We start from the raw sequence: 21,069 nt of genomic DNA on the forward strand, positions 1-21,069 counted from the left end.
AGACAGCTCGTAAGACTAAATAAGACACCAACAAGACAGGGAAGCTTCTACCAGTCTACCTTGTTGCAACCATACGACATACCTCATAATTTTGCGCTGCATAAACTCCGGTGTACAGTCCCGCAGCGAAACCAACCTAAACATTTCTATAAGCAAAATCGGCGCAAATTCAAAAGAAAACGCCCGTACCAGTGTGCGGAACATGGCTGGGGAGGTTTTAAATTTGCGATACGCGCCGTAAACTAAGACGCCTTTCAGAAGAGTTCTCCAGTTGCTCTCAACAGCTCGTCCGAGCTGCTGCTGCCACATCTGATCGATCCCGGAGCGAAGACCAACCAAATTCCATCCGCAAATGTCAAACAACTCGTTTCCTTCAGAATCGTCTGAACTGCTTGATTAGAAAGAATGAGGTAAAGGCTCGGGCTGGCTATGCTCTCGCTGTTCGCCCTTCTATCCGCGGAACCACAAAGACAGCGACAGGACACAATCACTAATCACAATAGTGACAATACCACACAGCTACGCAAAGTAACACATTAACTCGTAATTTCGTCGCTCAACTCAAAATTTACAATTTACAAACTACGTTACAAATCGGTGAATGCAAATGCGAAAATATCGCGAAGTGTCAGAGGATCCCAGATTTAGAAATGAAGAAAACCAAACATCACTTGCGCAAAATCGGCCCAAAATAAGTACATCAGCTGTCGAAGTACACTGATGCATCCAAGGAGAACTGATCATTTCTCCCAGTGTTTGTATGACAGTATGGGTCGTGAACTCGTGATTCACGTGAATATTGAAAATTACAAACAGTTTGTAATTTTACAGCAACAATTATTATTCCATAATTTCCGTTTAATATGTGGCACAACATAAAAGTACTTACACAGGACCCATTCTAATATTTTGCTTATTATGTACCGCCGGATTCCAAACTTCCGGTTACCTGACTTTATACACTCGAAGCCCCTCCGGTCCATCATGTAATAAACATAAGATCCAAGTATACAGTACATACTCCGTCATACTCGTACAAATCCGTTTACAACTTGACGTCCAACTGCAAATTTTGATCTTCACTTCTGGAAAACGTTACAACAGGATTACAGGATATTTCCTTGCTTTGATCCGAGTTTTATGGAGTACGTAATGGTTTTTGATTGGCTTGGTTGCGCCTTCGATTATCCGTTGGTCGCCGGGCTCGCCGCCACCGATTAGCTTTGGAGAACTTACCAGAAACGCAGGACTTCACTTTAATACTGACTTACACCTTTGCGATTAGAACATACAACCGATTTGCGGTCTACGCAGAAGTGCGAAGTAATCGGCGTTTGGCTTGCGAAATATCTGTGGACGCACGCCTGTCATGGCCTTCCGAAATCCTTCCGTCTTATGCTGCCACGCTCGTCTGGCTTGTTCGTGGATCAGTCCAGTACTGGTGTGCAGGCGCAGCGCTCCCTTGCTGGCGAACATCACTGCTTGTTCCACCACTTCCGCTGGTTTCCACACCGCACAGCATCCGTGCCTTCGGGCTCCCGTGTCTGATTCGCGGCAAGAGATAAGCCCCGCACGAAAACAACTGCCGCCCATTGAGCTAGGATTCGGCAACCTGGTCTACCGGGGATCGATTTCCAAGCAAGTGGTGCTAGTGAAGTTGCTGTCTTTCGGTAGCAGTGCGTTGGGCTTCATGGGCCAGCCGATTATTTTGCGCAATGTGGATTCTCTCCCAACGTGGGTGAAGGCGATTTTGTTCTCTTTTTTCGGCTTCTTCATCTACATTACCCCGATTCTGTTCCACCTCGTTGTCAAGCGTTATGTGTTTCGGATATATTATGATCCCTCGACGAAGTTGTTCACGGCGGTGACGACCAAGTTTATTCCTTCGTGGAAGTACCTGACGTTTCCGCGAGAAGACGTGGAAGTGCCGCCTATCGGAGGAGCTTTCACGACGATAACGGTTAAGCAGGGGAACAAGAAGATTCCGCTGTTTATTAATCCGGAGGAATTTATCGACAACGAAGTTTATAAATTGTTTATGAGCTACGATTTGCCCATTGATGTCATAAGGAAGGATAAAACTGAAACGGATGCTGAGCAGAAAAGTTGATGCTGTCATTGTTAATGATTGTTGTGGTGACGCTCGCTGGTGTTTTCTCTCTGCATACCGTACGTAGCTGTGTAACCTTTATGCATTTATTGTACAGTACAAAGAGTACAGAGTAGCATTTCTAAAAAAATTGTTTTATGACCAACTAATACAGTGTGTTGACTACGCATTTGCATTCTGTTCGTTAGAATGCGCCGAGGGTGAACTGAGCAGCTGCGTGAATACTGATGAAATAATTTGTCCTGTAAAACATAGAAGACAGTCAAGGTATCCTGTAGCTAAATTAATATTTCACACCGAGAATTTGCTGCTTAATAAAGCAGACACAAAGAGCATTGTGCATTGTGTCATTTTAAAATGTAATTGGTAACCAGAGCCGTTAGGCTAACTTCTCATTTTTATGTGTGACTTTTGGTGAACACACTACAAAACTGGAAGTTTGTCCAACCTTGCTGGCTATGGCTGCCGGGTGTTGGCAAACTGACAATGAGGCTTGCTGGTCGATGTTTCTCTGGATTGAGTTTTGCTGCAGTATTGTGATAAAGTGACTCATTTAACTGTAAAACTCGGACTCCAGGATAGTACGTTTTCTAGCCTACAGCGTTAACGAGGCAGTTGGTACACTTATGTTTCCATAAATACCGAATTTCATTGACGAGCGCAGTGGTGCAGTTGGAAAATTATTGCGGGACAGCGTTAAAAGGGCGCACGACAATGGCGTCGACAGTACCTTTCTTGGTGTTTTTGTCGGTTGTGCTCAGCGAAACCACGCTGGGCAGTCCGGTAGCCAGCCCGCCATCACCAACAAAGCCGAAGCCGGTGACTTTTATTGGAGCTGTTACCAAAGACTTTCCGCCTTCTAAATCAGTGCTGGGAAAGTACTCCAAACAAGCGGTGGCCGCTGATACCGGCGAATGCTCGGAAATGGGAAAGTAAGTGGAATCACCGGAAATTATTACAAGGTGAAATTACTCGAACTGTTGAAAGATTCCTGTTAGGAAAATGCTTTTTTGGTTAAGATTTTTATATATAGTCATTTCCTCTTTGGATTTTTTTAGTGCCATCTTAAACCAAGGAGGAAACGCCATTGAAGCCGCTATTACGACATCCTTGTGCGTGGGAGTATATGACACGCACAGTTGTGGTCTGGGCGGTGGTCATTTCATGGTGATTTACGACCGACAGGCGCAGAATGCCACGGCGATCAACGCTCGCGAAATGGCGCCCGCTGCGTCGACCATCTTGATGTATGCCGACAGCAGGAACCTTTCATCTATCAAAGGATGGCATGCGCCAGGAGTTCCCGGTAAGAATAACGCAGATTCCGAGCACTGATTTTGAAACCCAAACTTTCGTGAATGCCGATGAAAAGTGAGACCTTACGGGCAGTTCTTCTTACTGTTCACATGTGTACAAACATTCTGTTCGTCTTGTGAGAAGTGATAATTTTTTAAAATCAAAACTGTCAATCAACAGTTAAAAGCAAACATGCGTTTTATTTTTCTCTTTTTATTTCTTAGGTGAACTGGCCGGATTGTGGGCGGCATACCAGTATTCACAGAGTATCGGTGGAAAGGTGCCTTGGCGAGATTTATTTGCTCCGGTTATAAAGGTCTTACGAGAAGGAATTCGCATAAATGATCGTCTGGCTGATGCTCTACGCGATGCCAAGGATGACATTCTTGGTGGGTATGACAAAGGACTGTCGGCCTTGTTTGTGAAGAATAAGAAGCTGATGGTGGAGGGCGACATGTACACCAACAAAGAACTGGCCAACACGATGGAGATCATCGCCAATGACCCTCAAGGAACCGCAGAATTCTATTCCGGCAAAATCGCGCAGAAGCTCGCCAAGGATGTTAAGGAGGGTGGTAAGTCATTCAGTTTGGATTAAGATAGTTATTAGAATGTTAGAGCGCTTCTCTGAAAACACAGCCGTTGGAAAATTTTGTTGATGTTAATTTACACTGTTAGGTGGTATAATTACCCTGGACGATCTAAAGAATTACAAGGTGGTTATTAAACCGGCGATTCATACAACGTTAACCGACAACTCTACACTGTACACCGTGCCGCCTCCGGCGGGTGGTCTCATTATGCAGTACATCGTCAAAGTGATGGATGGCTACTACGGCAACCGGACGTTGGACTGGCATACGGCTAAACAGGTCGAACGGGATCTGTTCAACCAGCGGTTGGCGGAAACAATGAAGTTCGCATATGGAAGACGCAGTGAATTGGGTGATGAAGATTTCCAACCGGAAGTGCACGAAGTAAGTCATTGTGTTTTCACGGTTACTTTCGTCTGTGACATAATAAGCATATGCGCATCGTTTCCCAGATTGAAAATGTGCTTCTCACTCCATGGTTTACTGACTTGACACGTCGAATGATAAATGAAAAGAGAACTTCCAACGATACCAGCACCTATGGCGTGAAAACCGCAACGAAAATCGACAAAACAGGAACGTCTCACCTTTGTGTTTTGGATAAAGACGGCAATGCGGTGTCCTTGACCACAACCATCAATACCCAGTGAGTTTTTTATTTGCCCATTTGAAGCGCTATGCGTAATGTATTATGGAAATTAGATGACAATTTTACGGTGGCTACAATAACTCAAGTATAGTCCACTTCTGCTTCGTGTTGTACATTTTTCATCGACTGCAGCCTTGCTATGATTCTGACAGCATTTTTATAAGCTGTTTCAGATTGGTAACGCATAAGCAGTATTTTAAAAGAACGTTTACTTGGCAGTTTTGGCTCACGACGCCTGTCCAGATCGACGGGAATACTGATGAATAACGAGATGGACGACTTTAGTGTTAATCCCAACGAACCGAACTTTTATGGTTTACCGCCATCTAAAGCTAATTATGTGGCTCCTGCTAAACGGCCCCAGTCAAGTATTTCCGGCACCGTTATTGTTGACCCCAATGGCGATGCCAAATTGGTTATCGGTGGCTCCGGTGGATCTAGAATTATCTCGGCAACCGCTACCGTAAGCTTCATATGAAACGGTTTCGATAATTGTTGACGATAATAACCATCAGTTTTCACATTTGCAAGACTATTCACATTTTCTAGACAACAATACGCACACTGTTTTTGAACCTTAACATCAAGGAGGCTATTGATCATCCTCGTCTGCATCATCAACTTCTTCCTATGCATTTGGAATATGAGCCAGGAACGCGTCTGGTAATTAAGATCTGTTTCCTGTTTTGCGAGGAATTTTGACGTACTTTTGTTTGTTTATTGCAGGCTGATTTGATGAGTTTGTTTAAGAAAGGTCATGCGCTCGATACCAGTCACATAAACGAGACCCCCTATGCCGTTGTCCAAGGCATACATCGACTGGCCGATGGAAGTCTGGAAGCGAACAGTGACCACCGCAAATCTGGAAAGCCTGCTGGAGCTTGATTCTTGTTTCGACTTGTGACGGGCTTGTGTCCTAAAGTGTTTATGAAATCTGTTGGCGTAAAGGTGATACAAATTGTAGTGGTTATATCAGCTTTGTTAGATTGCTGTGCAAATTACAACCTTCGCCAATAGTTGACCATCACTGCATGCTATAATATGGTAAAGATTTACAGCAGCTGTGGGCATTATCACTTTCACTACGAGTACTTGTCGCACATTGCTGAATTGTCACAATAAAATGTTCCCGACATTCATTCATAGAGTTTTGAGGTCCTCTAATCGTAAGATTAAATTCATTGCGGAATTTTCCATACGACGGTATTTTACGAAAATAATTTTATAAAACACCAGATGTGGAGTCGTTTTCTTACTTTTGCTTGGCTGATAATGCGTTAGAATTACCAGCAGCTCGTAAAAAAGTAGTAAACACGCAGTTGGAAAATTAAGTATAACATGAGAGTACACCCTCCATCCTATGGACAACGAATTCCGCTAAATAGTTCCGCGTTAACCAGTTTATACAATCAACATGCACTCACGCAGCATTAAATTTTCCTGTTAACGCTCCAAAATGAAAAACTAGCGTGAGATGGCATAATATTTAGTGCGGCAATTTTGCAAAACTCGAAGTCATATCCATTTGTCAAAGGTATTATTATTTTTTATGACTGGCAGGTGCGCATTCACCTGTAATGCATTTGCATTGCGGCTTTTCCTACCCGACGTAAAAATGCACAGTTATGTTATGTATATTAAACTTTGTCTCCACTAGCACTTGTTTAGTTTCCCGCTTTCGGCTACATTGCCAACAGGTTTTCGGAGCATCGCGATGGCGCTGATCTGGGTGACCTTAAGCTTGCTGGTATTAGCAACCGTTGGGGTTGAGCGTTCCTCCACCGCCTCCATTCCCAAATTGGAGAAAAATACAACAGCCCAATCGAAAAAGGATTTATACCCTGGGACTGTAGCAGATAAATTTCCACCTTCGAAGTCAGTTTTGGGAAGATATGCCAAACAGGCTGTGGCCGCCGATTCGGTCGAATGCTCGGAAATGGGAAAGTACGGATGGGTATTTTCATAACTCTGAATCGCTTAATAAACCGCCACTTGTTATTGCCTAAAATAAGTGAGTACAGTGTCGTCGCGATAAGTACAAAAACTTAATAAAAAAGTTTTTATAGCGATGTTCTGAAAAAAGGAGGAAATGCCATTGAAGCAGCCATCACCACCTCGTTGTGTGTCGGTATTTACGACCCGCAAAGCTGCGGTTTGGGCGGGGGTCATTTCATGGTGATATACAACCGGAAGAACCAAAGTGCCACCACAATCAACGCACGAGAAATGGCCCCAGCTGCGTCTACGACCTTCATGTATGTGGACAACAAGAACATTTCCTCCATCAAAGGATGGCATGCGGCCGGCGTACCAGGTAAATTTTCACGCATTGTCGTGTACTGCATATATTTAAACACTATTCACAATAAGCAAAGCATGGCATATAGCAGTTCGATTAGTTATGTTTAGCAGGAACAGTGAAACCAAGCGCAATAAATTCAAAAGCATTCAAAAAGTATGGACTCAATTGCAACGTAATGACACATAAAAATGACTTTTATGAATGCATCTTTCATGCGTGCTCTACTGTGCCGAATGTGTACTATTCTGTACATTGCCTGTGCTTTGCAAAAATGACGACAAAACTTATGCATTTTTAATGCTTTAGGTGAACTTGCTGGACTCTGGGCAGCGTACCAGTATTCTAAATCAGTCGGCGGGAAACTACAGTGGAAAGATCTTTTTGCACCGGTCATAAAAGCACTGCAACAAGGGATTCGCATTAATAACCGTCTTGCCTTCGCAATTCGGGTTGCCAAGGACGATATCTTGGGAGGCTACGATAAGGGCTTGACCACGTTGTTCGCACCAGGCGGCAGGCTACTGGTCGAAAATCAGACCTATGCCAACGAAAAATTGGTCAATACCATGCAGATGATTGCGGATGACCCCGAAGGAATAAAAGAGTTTTACACCGGCCGAATCGCCGAAAACTTGGTTAATGACATAAAAAATGGAGGTAAACTACAGTATCTGCTATGTATAGGATCCCCATTAATTTACTGCTATTTGCCGCAAACGTATTTGACATTTATTGCTGACACCAACGCATTTGCTGTTGAGGTGGTATAATTACTCTGGACGATATGCAACAGTACACGGCCGCTGTAGAACCGGCTATCCACACTACTTTACAAGATAATTCTCTTTTGTACACCATTCCGCCGCCTTCAAGCGGGCTTATACTGCAGTATATGGTGAAAGTTATGGATGGCTACTACGGCAATGTGAGTCTCGATTGGCGCACTGCAAAGCAGACTGACCGGGATTTGTTCAACCAACGCCTGGTGGAAACCATGAAATACGGTTATGCCCGCAGAACCGAACTCGGTGACAAAGATTTTCAGGCGGAAGTACAGGAGGTGACCTTTATGTAGAAAAACCCCTTGAGTTGAGATTTTTGTATTCCTGATAGATTATCGCTCTCCGACGGTAATCTATTTCTTGTTGGGTCTTGTCTTATCGAGGCGTTCTGCTTGGGATATCCGATGATTTGTACCGTACTTACTTTCAGATTGAAGAAGCACTGCTCAATCCGTGGTTGGCCGATTTTACACGGCGATCCATTATGGAAAATAAGACCTCTAATGATACGAGCACCTACGGTGTTAAAACTGTTGCTAAAATTGGCAAAACAGGAACGTCGCATCTCTGTGTTCTGGATAAAGATGGAAATGCCGTCTCGTTAACTACGACAATCAACACATTGTGAGTCGCTTCTAGCTGTATGGCACTAATTTCATCGTTGGTTTATGTATATAATTAAGCAATAATATATTTAAATACATAATGCTTGTAATAATGCCTATTAAGCTTAATGTAACTTGTAACTAGTGAAAATGAGCACGCATAAGGCGAATGAATGCTTAAAAATTAACACCAACAGCAGTGCCGTGTACATCTTTTGACTGTAAACGGAACAATCGTTACGCTATCGGCGTTTCTCTTTTACAGCTTCGGGTCGCGGCGTTTGTCGCAGTCTACCGGAATACTTCTCAACAACGAGATGGACGACTTCAGTGTAAATCCGAACGAACCAAATTTTTACGGTTTACCGCCATCCAAAGCCAATTATGTGGCGCCTCACAAGCGGCCACAGTCCAGCATTTCCGGAACCATAGTGGCTGATCGACATGGTGACGTCACATATGTAATTGGAGCCTCGGGTGGATCGCGAATAATTTCCGCAACGGCCAGCGTAAACGCCTAATTATTGCTTAATTAATGATTAATTTCTACTGATAGTTTTACACTTCACAGGTTCTCATGCGGGCAATGTACCTCGGTCTGAACATCAAGGAAGCTATCGATCATCCTCGATTGCACCACCAACTGTTGCCCATGCACCTGGAGTACGAACCAGGAACGCGACGAGTGAGTGTGGACCGTGTGGTCATGTGCATAATAATCAGACGTAGTTCGGTGCCGCAAACAGAATGCCAGGCCTTCTGGATTTGGGAATTGAACAGTATTACAGATAATGGTTTGTTTCGTTTAGGCTGACGTCGTAAGCCTCGTGCAAAAAGGGCACAAAGTGGACACGAGCCACATGCAGGAAGCGCCGTATGCGGCTGTGCAGGGAATTCACAGGCTGGCCGACGGCAGTTTAGAGGCCAATAGCGACTTTCGAAAAGGAGGAAGACCGGCGGGAGAATAACGCTAACGCCACAAGAAGAAGGAACGGAGGATTTTCTAACGCTAAGGAGATATTTTGCTTATTGTTTCAATACTTGCTAAACTGCACTGATGGTGGTTAGGTGGCATTGATAGATATTTTGAGCATTGATATCAAGTATAATAAAAATCTGCAGGAAATTCTACCAACGTCGACAATGCTTTATGGTGCCTGCATTTTCGATTACCAAATTACGGACTGCAGTGCATACCACTGCTGAACTGAAGGGTTCAGCAAAGGTATGCACTGCATATTATTGGTAACTTATGCTCACTGCAGCCAAAGACATGGATGGTGTTGCATAATAATATATCTTGCAAAACGTGTAATCGCTATGTAACACACAGCCATAACTCTCATTTCGATAATACATGAAACTGTGCTGGGTGATTCCGTCGAAATACAAAAGTGCAATCAGAATCTGATTTCTGGGGTGCCCGTTGTAAATCTGTAAGGTCTCGTGTCGCCTCACGTGTCGGCTTGGAAAGCATGGTGACCTTTGGAAACTAAGTATTGCCGGCAACTGATACCGCGAGCTGTGATTATTCATTGCTTGTTTAACGCACAAATAGCATGGTAATGACCACTTGCAACGTCATACACACGGCTGTCGGCCTTTGTTTTTCTAATATCGGCCGCGGAAGTTTTTGTTTCCGTTCTCGATCAAACGAGACAAAATACGCTATCTCAGCATTCCGTACATTGTCTTGCTATCTAGAAGCAAGTAATAATCACTCCCATAATTACAGTACAGCAGGTACCGTGCCGCAGTGACGAGCGGTGTCGGAGATATGTTGTGATAACACCACACGTGCCAACGGAAGTCCTGATAGCGAAACAGTGCAACGCGCTGGTATCACAATATAAAATCCAACAAAGTTTACTAACATCTCATCACTTCGCATCTTACAGTTGTACTTACATTTAAACTTACATTTAAACAATTGAAGCGCATTCTGTCAAATTGATCTTGCAACTGCTGCACTTGTTTGGAAATTTTGTCAGTTACAAAAATTTCCATCATGGATACAATCATGCACCCTGTTTTGCTGATCGCCGTCTTGCTGTTCGGTAAGTAGGTTCAGAAGATTAATTAATTAAGCAGCTGTTGTAACGGCATGATCAAATGTACCTTTTGAATATACAGCGGGACTTTCCGATGCGTTCCCAACGCCACACAAAATTGTTGGAGGCAGCGCTGTTAATAAGGGTGACCATCCATACCAGATTCATTTGCAAATGACCCTCAGCGTTTTCGGCATCTTTGAGATGACACGGTTTGGTTGTGGAGGATCTATCATTAGTGACCGATGGATTCTGACAGCGGCCCACTGTATCAAAGATTACGATGGGCGAACGTAAGTCTTTTTATGTTGTAAAAAATAGTTAAATAAAAATAAATGAGTCATCTCTTGTTGCATTATGTATAATTATAGATGACAGTTTTATAAAAACAGGAAACAACAGCCTCGTAATTATGCAAATGGTTGTGGTTTCGCTTCGGTTTGCTACGAATACACGAAAGCATCCATAAGAATTAGATTTACATCCATAAATACAGGTTTTGTGCTTATTGTTTAGAACATTGAAACCGTCGAAGATGTTGGTCCGCGTCGGTCAGCACGACTCATCTCTCCTGGAATCACACGCACGAAACTACAAGGTCCTGCAGGTCATCGAACACCCCAAGTTCAACCCGGACACCATGGCCAACGATGTGGCGCTGCTGGAAGTGGAAACCATTGCCTTTACTGAATATGTCCAACCCATTGGGATGACCCAGGCGTCACCGGTTGGCGGAGACGCTTTGACCGTTAGCGGATGGGGTCACACCACTTCCGGTGGTCAAGCCAGCGAAGTGCTACTGTCGGTGGAAGTTCAGGCTGTCGATACGAAGACGTGCAATGCACCGGCGTCATACGGTGGGCAGGTTGTTAGCGGCATGTTTTGTGCCGCTGGAAATGGGAAAGACAGCTGCCAGGGAGATAGCGGTGGTCCGATCGTCTCCATCGTGGATGGTGTGCACATTCTAATGGGCGTGGTGTCGTGGGGGTTTGGCTGTGCTGGACCGGATCATCCCGGTGTGTACGTCGATGTTGCCTACTTCAATCAGTGGATTTATCTAAATTCCGGCGTGGGCCCGGTAAAAGTGTAAACAAGCCGTAACGGTCTCTTTAAACTGTACAAATTTGCCGTAATGTAGCTATTTCTGAAAGTGCTTTATTAATGGTTGCTCCTGGATTTTTCGTCATGTTGGATCTCACTCGTCAGTATCTTCTCTCTGTGCTCAGAAGTTGAATGACAGAATCAGATGTTAATAAAGCGAGAATAACAATAACAAGATAAAACTTACAGTGTATTTCCCTCGTACTGTAAAATAAGTGTAAATGCTGGATGTCTATGACTGTACAGTATCCAGGTAAAGATCTATATTACAACGGAAAACCCCGTACGATGTGGTCAGAACAAACCAAAAAATTATTCGAAAAACTGCTAACGCCATTCGATTCAGCATGTCTGGAAACTGTGTCACATGCATTTGTTTTGGTAATTATCCGCTCCGGCTTCCGTGCAGAGACACCGGTGCCGGTAGAGCTGAAAGCTCAAGGTGACTTTGAAAACAATTTCAAAGTCCTGTTGCATGGAGCACGAATCCAGTAAATTTAAACTGGTACTCTGTTTAAATAAATCATTAACAATTTAAAGCGCTCAAAAACATGACTTAAGGGAAGTGGGCCGGTACATGGTACCAACATCCGGTTCGGGAGTTATGGTAAAAAGTTTAAATGCATTCAGGTGTAAAAGTCTCATTATCGACCGATCTCCCTCAAATTTTGCACGTAAATGCACATAACCGCGAAGAACATTTCTACACCGATGATCCGATCCATGGTTCCAGCAATTTTTTCAAATTTTAAAATGAGTTTCAAAAAGTTTAAAATTCATTTTAAAATTTGAAAAAAATCATGGAAGCCTGGATTGGTGTAAAAACGAACTTCCTGGACATGCGCATTTACGTGCAAAATTTGAGCGAGATCGGTCCATAATGAGACTTTTGGTACACCTGAATGCATTTAAACTTTTTGGAATTTTCGAAAAGCCATAACTCCCGAACCGGATGTTGCGCGCACAAACGGTTTTCACGCCAGTGTATACAAATCTTCGGGCTACAGAAAGTCATAAACCGAAACAAAAATGTGTTTGGGAGTGCGCGAAAGTGTAAGGTTTCGTGCATGTACACGAATTTGGTACCATGTACCGGCCCACTTCCCTTAAGAATAAGAACTCTCGTTTAAAGCCATTTGAAGGCAGCTGCAAACCAAACTGACCATAGTAATCGTTTAAACGGGCTGACCTTTCACTGCAGTCCGAGCAAAACTAAGGACAGGGATTAATTATCAGCATGTACAGTCCTTAAATTATTCCGCATAATACGGAATAATACGGTATCTACATTCTAGATCTTTACCACAAAAAATAAAAAGGGATACACGAACCCAGCTTTCCCGTATGGAATCAGCAAAAACCATTTCCGTAATCTGAGTGCTCATATTCCAACAGCAAAAACCATTTCCGTAATCTGAGTGCTCATATTCCAAAACCCGGCCAGACGGTCTTAGTTTCACAGAGCCCCCGCTGTGACCGAACTACCACTACTGTCTAGAGCACACAGCCCGCTAGGTGAACGAGTGACCGAACTACCGCTGTTGTCCAGAGCACACAGCCCGCTAGGTGAACGAGTGACCGAGGTACCACTACTGTCCAGAACACACAGCCCGCTAGGTGAACGGGTGACCGAAGTACCACTATTGTCTACAGCACCCAGCCCGCTAGGTGAACGAGTGACCGAAGTACCACTACTGTCCAGAACACACAGCCCGCTAGGTGAACGGGTGACCGAAGTACGACTAATGTCTAGAGCACACAGCCCGCTAGGTGAACGAGTGACCGAAGTACCACTACTGTCCAGAACACACAGCCCGCTAGGTGAACGGGTGACCGAAGTACCACTATTGTCTAGAGCACCCAGCCCGCTAGGTGAACGAGTGACCGAAGTACCACTACTGTCCAAAACACAGCCTGCTAAGTGAACGAGTGACCCAAATACCTCTGCTGTCCAGAGCACCCAGTCCGCTAAGTAAACGAGTGACCCAACTACCGCTGCTGTACAGAGCATGGATCCCCGCAGGGTGAGCAAGTGACCGAACTTCCATTACTGTCCAGAAGCCCGCTAGGAAAATGAGTGACCGAACTACGACCAGAATCTATTGCAAGCATTCTTTCGGTGGAAATTTCAAATTTAGTACCTGGTAGACTTGGGGTCTGGAGGGAGAAGTTTACAAAATTCCTTCTGTGTGAAAGTGAATGCGTCTAACCATAAGTGCACAAAAGCCATAAATTCACTTTTTATCCTATCTGCATTTTAGCTTAGTTTCGCTGAAGGAATAAGATGGTAACTAAATAGCTGATCGAAATCATTTGACTAAACCGGCCATAGACTGGGTACCGCAAGAAACGCGGAGGCGAAGCCGAGGCTGTTTCTTGTATCTATATATTGCGCACTCTTGACTTCCGGGCACTGTATTGTATTGTTTTTGCGCCGTATCCGGTAGCGGCCAACCCAACTTCCGGTTGAAGGCACGTCCGTGGTCCTGAAGTCATACTTAATGGCCTCGGCGCCGATGCTCGGAAATCAGCTGTTGCAACTTACAGAAAATTCCGCTCTCGCTGACTTACTTGTTAGCGTGGTGTTTTGGAAATTAGTCTAATTTTTTGAGTGCGTTTTATCAGTTTATGGTTTATCGTACCATTTTGGCTTTCGGTTTTGGTCAAACAAACTTTGTGCAGTTGTGATTTGTGTATCTAGATTTTTGTATGATAAGTTTGATACTTCGGCTCTTACAGTCTATTTTATTCATGTGAATTAACGTTTGTCCGAGCTCTGTATGAATTCAGCATTATCAGTCCGTGCTTCGATCCTAAAGAAGCTGCCAAAGTTTATTGCTTCTGCTCTTTCGTCCTTTCACAGCACGGCGATGGCGACTCTAGAAAGCCTGAATTTTGATAACCTTGCTCTACAAAGATTGCCCATCGATCCAGTGAGTGACAATTACGTACGGCAGGTGAATGGTGCGTGCTTTTCCCGAGTTTCTCCCACCCCCGTCAAGAACCCGAAAGTGGTGGCATACTCTAGTGGAGCGATGGCTCTGCTTGATTTACCGGACGAAGAATGCCGAAGAGGGGATTTCGCTAAATATTTCTCGGGAAATGTTTTACCTCCGGGAGCCGAATCCGCTGCACACTGCTATTGCGGACATCAGTTTGGATATTTTTCAGGCCAGCTCGGAGACGGTGCGGCAATGTTAGTCAATCAGTCATTAAATAGCCATAAATTAACAAAATTTTAAGAATGGCAACTATTTGCGTCTTATTGCAGCGGCTGGCGTTTGTGCAGAGAAAGGAATGTTTTTTTAAGATTTATGGTTTTACCAAACGTAATTTGCAGAGTTGTAATATTATTAATTTTGTAATATTGCTACTGGTAATAGTTGTGATATTATTTGTTTACTTTGTTGGATTTTCAGTAGATTTTTAATTTTTGACGGGATTTATCATTAAATGTTATGATTTCATACTCTTGTGACCTGTATTTGATTTATTTGTGTCTAAAATTAGTGAGAATCCCACTTTAATCATGTGATATTTTCTGGTGGCATTTTTCTTAAGATCGAATCTGCGACTGACGTTTTTCTTCCAGTTAGCAACCCTAATTCGTATGGTGACATCAAGTTTCACTTTGTTGCAGGTATTTGGGAGAGGTGGTAAATAATAAAGGCGAACGATGGGAGTTGCAGCTGAAAGGAGCCGGGAAGACGCCATACAGCCGTTCAGCGGACGGACGGAAAGTGCTGCGATCGAGTATTCGGGAATTTCTTTGCAGCGAAGTAGGTGCAGGCTGTATACAGATTGTAAAATTATATCTATGTATGTACTTTAGATGTGCATTGTGGAATTTAAATTTTTTTTTCTAGGTGATGCATAATTTGGGTGTGCCTACAACGAGATCGGGAAGCTGTGTGACTTCCGATTCCTACGTGACGCGAGATATTTTTTATACCGGAAACAACATTCAAGAGCGATGTACCATCATTTCGCGAATTGCACCCACCTTCATCCGTTTCGGATCATTTGAGATATTTAAAGGCACTGACAGAGAAACCGGTCGAAAAGGCCCCAGCAATAATAGGCCGGATCTGCTGCCTCAGCTAGCGGATTACGTTATTCAGACTTTTTATCCTAAGGTGAGCTGCTTTGTTTGTGCTTAATGCATTCTTGAATTTTCGTTTTTTACTTGATGGCATGACGTTAATATTTGTAGATTTGGGAAGAAAACAGCTCGGATCTGGAGCAGATGTATCTTGCGTTTTTCCGAGAAGTGTGCCTGCGTACGGCGCGCTTGGTTGCCAAATGGCAGTGCGTTGGATTCTGCCATGGAGTGCTGAACACCGATAATATGTCCATAGTTGGGGTGACGATCGACTACGGCCCATACGGGTTTCTGGATCGTTATGATCCGGATTTCATCTGTAATTCCTCCGACGATGGAGGACGCTATGCATACAATAAACAGCCTGAAATTTGTCGTTGGAATTGTGGCAAACTAGCGGAGGCGCTGCAGCCACTTTTACCGCTAAGTAAATCCGCACCGGTTCTTAAGGAGTATGACGAGGCTTTTGAAGCGGAATATTGGGGCATTATGAGGAAGAAATTTGGATTTTTGCGAGAAATACCCAACGACAGGTAAATGTATTGTAGTTTGCTCTTTTAAGTCGTAAGAACTTCCATTTGTTTTAGGGAATTAATGGATGGTTTTCTCGAAACAATGTACCGTACAGGAGCGGATTTCACGAACTGTTTCCGTATCCTTAGCAAACTTCAGTCCGCTGCAGATATTCTGGCGCTGTTAGAGTATCTTTTGAATCAGTGTTGTTCTGCGGCCCAGTATCGCAAAGCTTTTTCTCCCCAAATGGACCCGACGCAGTTGCAAATGTTGCTGCTCCTGCAATCGTCTAACCCAGAACTGCTCGCAATGTTGGGGAAAAAAGCGGATGCTCTGCAACGGGAAATGGAAATGATCCAGAAAGCCGAGGAGCTGAAGGGATTAACACCAGAAAAGAAAAAAGAAAGTGACCGGAAGTTGTGGATGGAATGGCTGGGAAAGTATGCTGATCGAGTGGGTCAGGAAGATCCCAATGGGAATCGAGTGCAAATTATGAACAGCACCAATCCGAGAATCGTCTTGCGGAATTTCATTGCGCAAGGCGCCATTGATGCTGCTGAGAAGGGAGATTACTCAGAGGTTCGACGAGTGTTACGAGCGTTCCAGGTTAGTTTGAAACAGACGATTTTCTTTTTTTGCGATTGCGATTTCAGATTATCATCGAACGGTATTTGCTGCCGGTTATTGTAGAATGGTACTGATTACATAAGCGGAAAATCATTAATTGAGATAACGCAAGCTGCAGATGTTAAAAACTCATTGTAAAGTCGTTGGGATTTCATAATGATTTTCTGAATTGTGCAGGATCCGTTTGATGAGTCGATTCGGTACTCAGATTTTACGGCATTTGACGAAGCAGTGGAGGGACCGGAAGCAAACGTTACTAATGTGGATGATGATGCTAAAAGCGATAATCCATCCTGCTCTCGGCCACCGAAAAAATGCAGAATTGAATACGATGCGCGACCACCGGAAGAATCCATCATTCGGGTTTCCTGATCTTCGTAGAAATCTTATTCGAAACTGGACGCTTTCAACGACACTGTGAACTTGATCGCTGGATCGAGGTCACAGTGAACCAATGATGACGTTGCCCTAAAGCCCCAAAGGCCGGACAGTGTCGGATGGTTGAAAGCTAATCCGGTGGTGTGGTGGTGAATCCGTGTGTCTTCCTGTATACCTAATGTACAATGATTTGCGCGAATATCCTGATCCACGATATATCCTTTATGCTGATTCTGTGATTTGGTTGACTGGAAGTGGTTGTAATGTGTCGCCAGTGTCAATGAGGTTTGGATGAACAATTTCCATGTACAATAAATTGCGCTTCATATCATTTGTGAAATATATATACAGTACACTGTACAAGTGTTATGATGGATAAATTTTAAATTATGGCACGAAATGAAGGAGAAGAAATACGCATTGTAATCTAAATGTGCTTGGAGGATTTAATCAAACAATCAAAAATCCAAGAAATAGTTGGCAATATGTCGTACCGTAACTTAAAGCCTTTAATACACAGTTATTATACAATATAAAGCTTCATACCACTTCAGCTACATGTCCCGGAGACTTTGCTTTTCCAGTAAGAGGAATGACAGTTATCCTTACAGATATTTTTTGCATCTGGGTGACACATCACTAGAAAGGTGTATCGGCGGTCATGACATTCTCATCTGTCATTTCATCACTCACAATATGGGTTCGCGGTTGGTCAAACGATCTCATGCGCTCTTGCTTGTCGTGGATTTCCTGCTCTTCTTGCATTTGCTGTTGCTGACGTTCTAAATCCTCTTGCTGCTTCCGTTTCAGATCCAACAGTTTTCGACGATCATCGATGATCTTCTTGTCGGCGCTGACTGCGCCTAAATCCTGATTGGTTTTCCTGGCTAAGGCAGCTGCGTTTGCAGCATTCGCGGCGGCCACCTGGTAGATGGGAGGTTCTGGAAAGGCTTTCGGAAATGCTCCGAGAATTTGAACGGTTCGAGAGAAGATGTGCTTATTGTGGAGTTTCGCTGGCCAGTCGACCTTTCCATGTTGATCCTCCTAAATCAAAAATACTAGATCAGTCAAAATAGCTTTCTTAAAAACAATAATTTATAAAATAATTTTCTTTGCTAAAACTGGATGTTAGTGGGTTATGGGACGAAATAGGCAACCGGCTTATGTTCGAGGTGGCATGACCTTTGTGAGCTGCAATGCGCACTTACGTACTTTGTCGAACATGATTCCAGAATCGATGTCTTGATTCACGGTTTTTGATTGCCGGGATGCCAGTTCATCTTTCAAGGCAGCTAACCGGGCTTTAAGGAATTTAAGTCTGTCTTCAACCGACACCGACCGCGGATACCGCCGATGGGCAGGATATCGGTGCGCCGCGCCTGAGTGTGCATGATGCTTTTTGGAATGCTGTGCTACAGCTCTGGCATGCTTATTGGTTTCGCGGTCAGCATAGTCGAAACGGGGCGAAAAGCGAAAATTCAGTGGTAAACTATGCGATAATCCAATTAAACTCAGGGCGATTAGGACAGGTAAATTCTGTCCAATGGTTTCGAAAGGTCTCATGATCGCCGGTGATCATAATTATTATTATTTTATTCCCGGTATTAAAACAAAACATGTTTGTCTTGTGCGCTTATTACTGTAATAATTACAGCATTCTACGCATTACGTTAACATCACGAAATAAATCAGACTATGCACTGTGCACACCCAGTCATTAGAATGATGCACGTCAGTACCGATACAACATTGTGGACATCTCGTACATCCAGTGGCTTATGCCGGACCGCCGGTTATTGTTACTATGGCGACGAAAGAAACTTACTTGTTAGCTAATTGCTGTAGAATGGCTATTGTGCAAATGCGTTGTAGAATGGCTATTGTAGAATGTAGAATGACTATACGCTGTAGAATGGCTACTGGGCAAATACTATTGTGCAAAGTGCAAATGCGTTGGTTGTAGGTGCATGTGCGTTGGTTTTCCTATAGCTGTATATCAGAGTGAAAAACTGTAAAGAGCTTGGCTTGTGAAATACGCGTACAGCTTATGAATGAAGTGAGGAACCATTCTTAAACATGTAGAAAAAGTATAAAACAAAAAATTAGAGAACTCCTTGGGTGTCATTTCCAGTTATGTGATAGATCGGTATAAAGGATTCCGTGGCTACTCATCCCGAAGCGTAATACGGGTTCCCGCCTGGAGAAGAGGAACTTCCAGTGGCGGAGGGAGTACCGGTCGGCTGAGAACCCGGCGTAACGGGTGCTGCAGTGCTACCGGCAACAGGGGTCACCGACGGTGATCCCGTATTGGGATTATTTGTTGGGCAACCTGTCATGTTCCCTCCTGGCATGCCCATGCCAGTAAAATTACCAGGCGGTGGCTGTCCCATCATTCCACCGGGTGGCGGCTGGCCCATGCCGCCCTGACCGGGTCCGCCGGTTCCGTTACCACCCGGACCACCACAGCCGCCACCCGGTCCTCCCGGACCACCCATGGAATTCCCATTGTCGACGCCCCCGTTGGCTGTCAGTGTCGAATGCGCACTGGCCTGACTGGTCTGGTCCGACGTCAGATCAATGCCTAAGGTTACCCAGCCCATTAGTCCATCCTGGAGAGTGGCACCCAAGAAAGACCAGTTCATAACGGGATCGGAGGTGCTCGCTGATTCCTGCTTGAAGATATCATCGTTGGCGTTGCCGGTCACTTGAACGGTGTTCTGCTTGTACGGTGCCAGCTGTTCTACAGCAGTGATGAGGCTTTGGTCGAAGAAGATCTGTCCGATGTGGGGAATGGTACCGCTGGAGTATGTATTATTGGCCAGCACGGCGCCGTTGATGTGCGCCATGGTGTGGATGTGATTTGTGCGACCGGTATAATGCCCAGGGAAAATAGTGGTGAACTGAGCCACGCCGTCGCTGTTCGTTGGTTGCAGGCCCCGGAGGAATGTCGCATTCTGTAGCAGGACCAGATGACCGCGATGCCTAGCACGTACTCACTATTCAGTTTACAACTAAATAATCCGATATCGAAACACTTCCAATATTTAATTTTTATCTGCATACTAAAAACATATCTATTTGCTCTTGTTTTGGGAAAAACTGTTTACGGATTCACTTTACATTTCTGGATTTTCTGCCAGCATTAAGTAATAATGCACCGTGCTCCACTGTAACTTTCTTTTTAACCTATACGTATGCTGCTTGACTTTACAGTAACATTAAGTTATTTAAATTATTTTTACAGAAGCTTGTACCAGGAGGCTTGTGACGCTGGAGTCTCCATTACCGGCTGCTATTACTCCCGAATAAACTCCGGTAGAGTTGCAGTGCCAGATATCCAGATAAACGTTTGGAACGCCTTTGCACGTCTTGACGTCAATGACCTGAAGGTCTAAATACAGAGTAACGCCTGGTTGAGATTCCCGCAAATCTTTCCGGACCAGCTCGCCACTGGCCCAGTACGGCCCAACAGTGACCTCTGGTGTTAATGAGCAGGAAACGTTGCTGCCAAACATTTGGCTGGATTGATGGTCAGTGGCTAGTGCTGTCGCCGTATCTCTTACCGTGCGTCCTGCGCAAGAAGGTAAGTCCATTAGGCACTGATACCAGTTTGCAGCAACTAGCAAGGAAACTTTTGTTCTTTACCTGCTTTCAGCAGACGTTCCGCACGGAGTGATTCGAAGAGTTGCTGACGCCGATCTGCTGCACGCTTCTGGAGGACACGAGATTCAGATGTACCAAGACAGCTGGAAACTGACCTTTTTGATCGTTGGCGAAACTCGCTCTTGACTGCAGCCAGATGCGGGTCTTGTTGCGCGTGACTATCTGAATGACCGTGGACCACAAAACAACCGAGAATGTAGAGAAGAAACATCAGAATGGACTGGGTCCGCCATGGCCAATTGCCAGCCATTTTCTAATATATGATTGCCAGTCAGCTTGTCGGCTGGGTACACCGGA

The 21,069-nt window shown here is 44.3% G+C and overlaps 6 protein-coding genes across 6 annotated transcripts; 5 read left to right on the forward strand and 1 right to left on the reverse strand.

The window, feature by feature from the left end:
- The first annotated feature begins 783 nt into the window (after positions 1-783).
- Positions 784-2,358, forward strand: LOC129586703 (transmembrane protein 70 homolog, mitochondrial-like). Its single transcript, XM_055480052.1, has one exon. The coding sequence runs from the start codon at positions 1,370-1,372 to the stop codon at positions 2,108-2,110; it is 741 nt and encodes a 246-aa protein (XP_055336027.1). The 5' UTR covers positions 784-1,369; the 3' UTR covers positions 2,111-2,358.
- Positions 2,359-2,630: 272 nt separating this feature from the next.
- Positions 2,631-5,787, forward strand: LOC129586701 (scoloptoxin SSD14-like). Its single transcript, XM_055480049.1, has 8 exons — positions 2,631-3,042; positions 3,169-3,416; positions 3,631-3,981; positions 4,085-4,383; positions 4,452-4,645; positions 4,868-5,111; positions 5,198-5,311; positions 5,375-5,787. The coding sequence occupies exons 1-8, from the start codon at positions 2,825-2,827 to the stop codon at positions 5,531-5,533; spliced, it is 1,827 nt and encodes a 608-aa protein (XP_055336024.1). The 5' UTR covers positions 2,631-2,824; the 3' UTR covers positions 5,534-5,787.
- Positions 5,788-6,236: 449 nt separating this feature from the next.
- On the forward strand, positions 6,237-9,453 carry LOC129586823 (scoloptoxin SSD14-like). The gene is made up of 8 exons (XM_055480273.1): positions 6,237-6,592; positions 6,715-6,962; positions 7,257-7,607; positions 7,712-8,010; positions 8,163-8,356; positions 8,603-8,846; positions 8,909-9,022; positions 9,147-9,453. Exons 1-8 carry the CDS (start codon positions 6,363-6,365, stop codon positions 9,303-9,305), a joined length of 1,839 nt encoding a protein of 612 aa, XP_055336248.1. The 5' UTR covers positions 6,237-6,362; the 3' UTR covers positions 9,306-9,453.
- Positions 9,454-10,204: 751 nt separating this feature from the next.
- LOC129586744 (trypsin alpha-3-like) lies at positions 10,205-11,672 on the forward strand. The gene is made up of 3 exons (XM_055480117.1): positions 10,205-10,394; positions 10,471-10,681; positions 10,905-11,672. Exons 1-3 carry the CDS (start codon positions 10,346-10,348, stop codon positions 11,476-11,478), a joined length of 834 nt encoding a protein of 277 aa, XP_055336092.1. The 5' UTR covers positions 10,205-10,345; the 3' UTR covers positions 11,479-11,672.
- Positions 11,673-14,059: 2,387 nt separating this feature from the next.
- Positions 14,060-17,543, forward strand: LOC129586694 (protein adenylyltransferase SelO, mitochondrial-like). The gene is made up of 6 exons (XM_055480039.1): positions 14,060-14,685; positions 15,130-15,268; positions 15,356-15,625; positions 15,703-16,124; positions 16,179-16,710; positions 16,909-17,543. The coding sequence occupies exons 1-6, from the start codon at positions 14,270-14,272 to the stop codon at positions 17,101-17,103; spliced, it is 1,974 nt and encodes a 657-aa protein (XP_055336014.1). The 5' UTR covers positions 14,060-14,269; the 3' UTR covers positions 17,104-17,543.
- A 62-nt stretch (positions 17,544-17,605) lies between these two features.
- Positions 17,606-18,835, reverse strand: LOC129586695 (uncharacterized). Its single transcript, XM_055480040.1, has 2 exons — positions 18,322-18,835; positions 17,606-18,153 (listed from the first exon to the last, which is right to left on the reverse strand). The coding sequence occupies exons 1-2, from the start codon at positions 18,670-18,672 to the stop codon at positions 17,749-17,751; spliced, it is 756 nt and encodes a 251-aa protein (XP_055336015.1). The 5' UTR covers positions 18,673-18,835; the 3' UTR covers positions 17,606-17,748.
- Between the last annotated feature and the right edge of the window lie 2,234 nt (positions 18,836-21,069).

The sequence above is a fragment of the Paramacrobiotus metropolitanus genome, unplaced genomic scaffold, assembly GCF_019649055.1.
Source record: "Paramacrobiotus metropolitanus isolate TYO unplaced genomic scaffold, Prichtersi_v1.0 Parri_scaffold0000022, whole genome shotgun sequence".
Taxonomy (NCBI): Eukaryota; Metazoa; Tardigrada; class Eutardigrada; order Parachela; family Macrobiotidae; genus Paramacrobiotus; species Paramacrobiotus metropolitanus.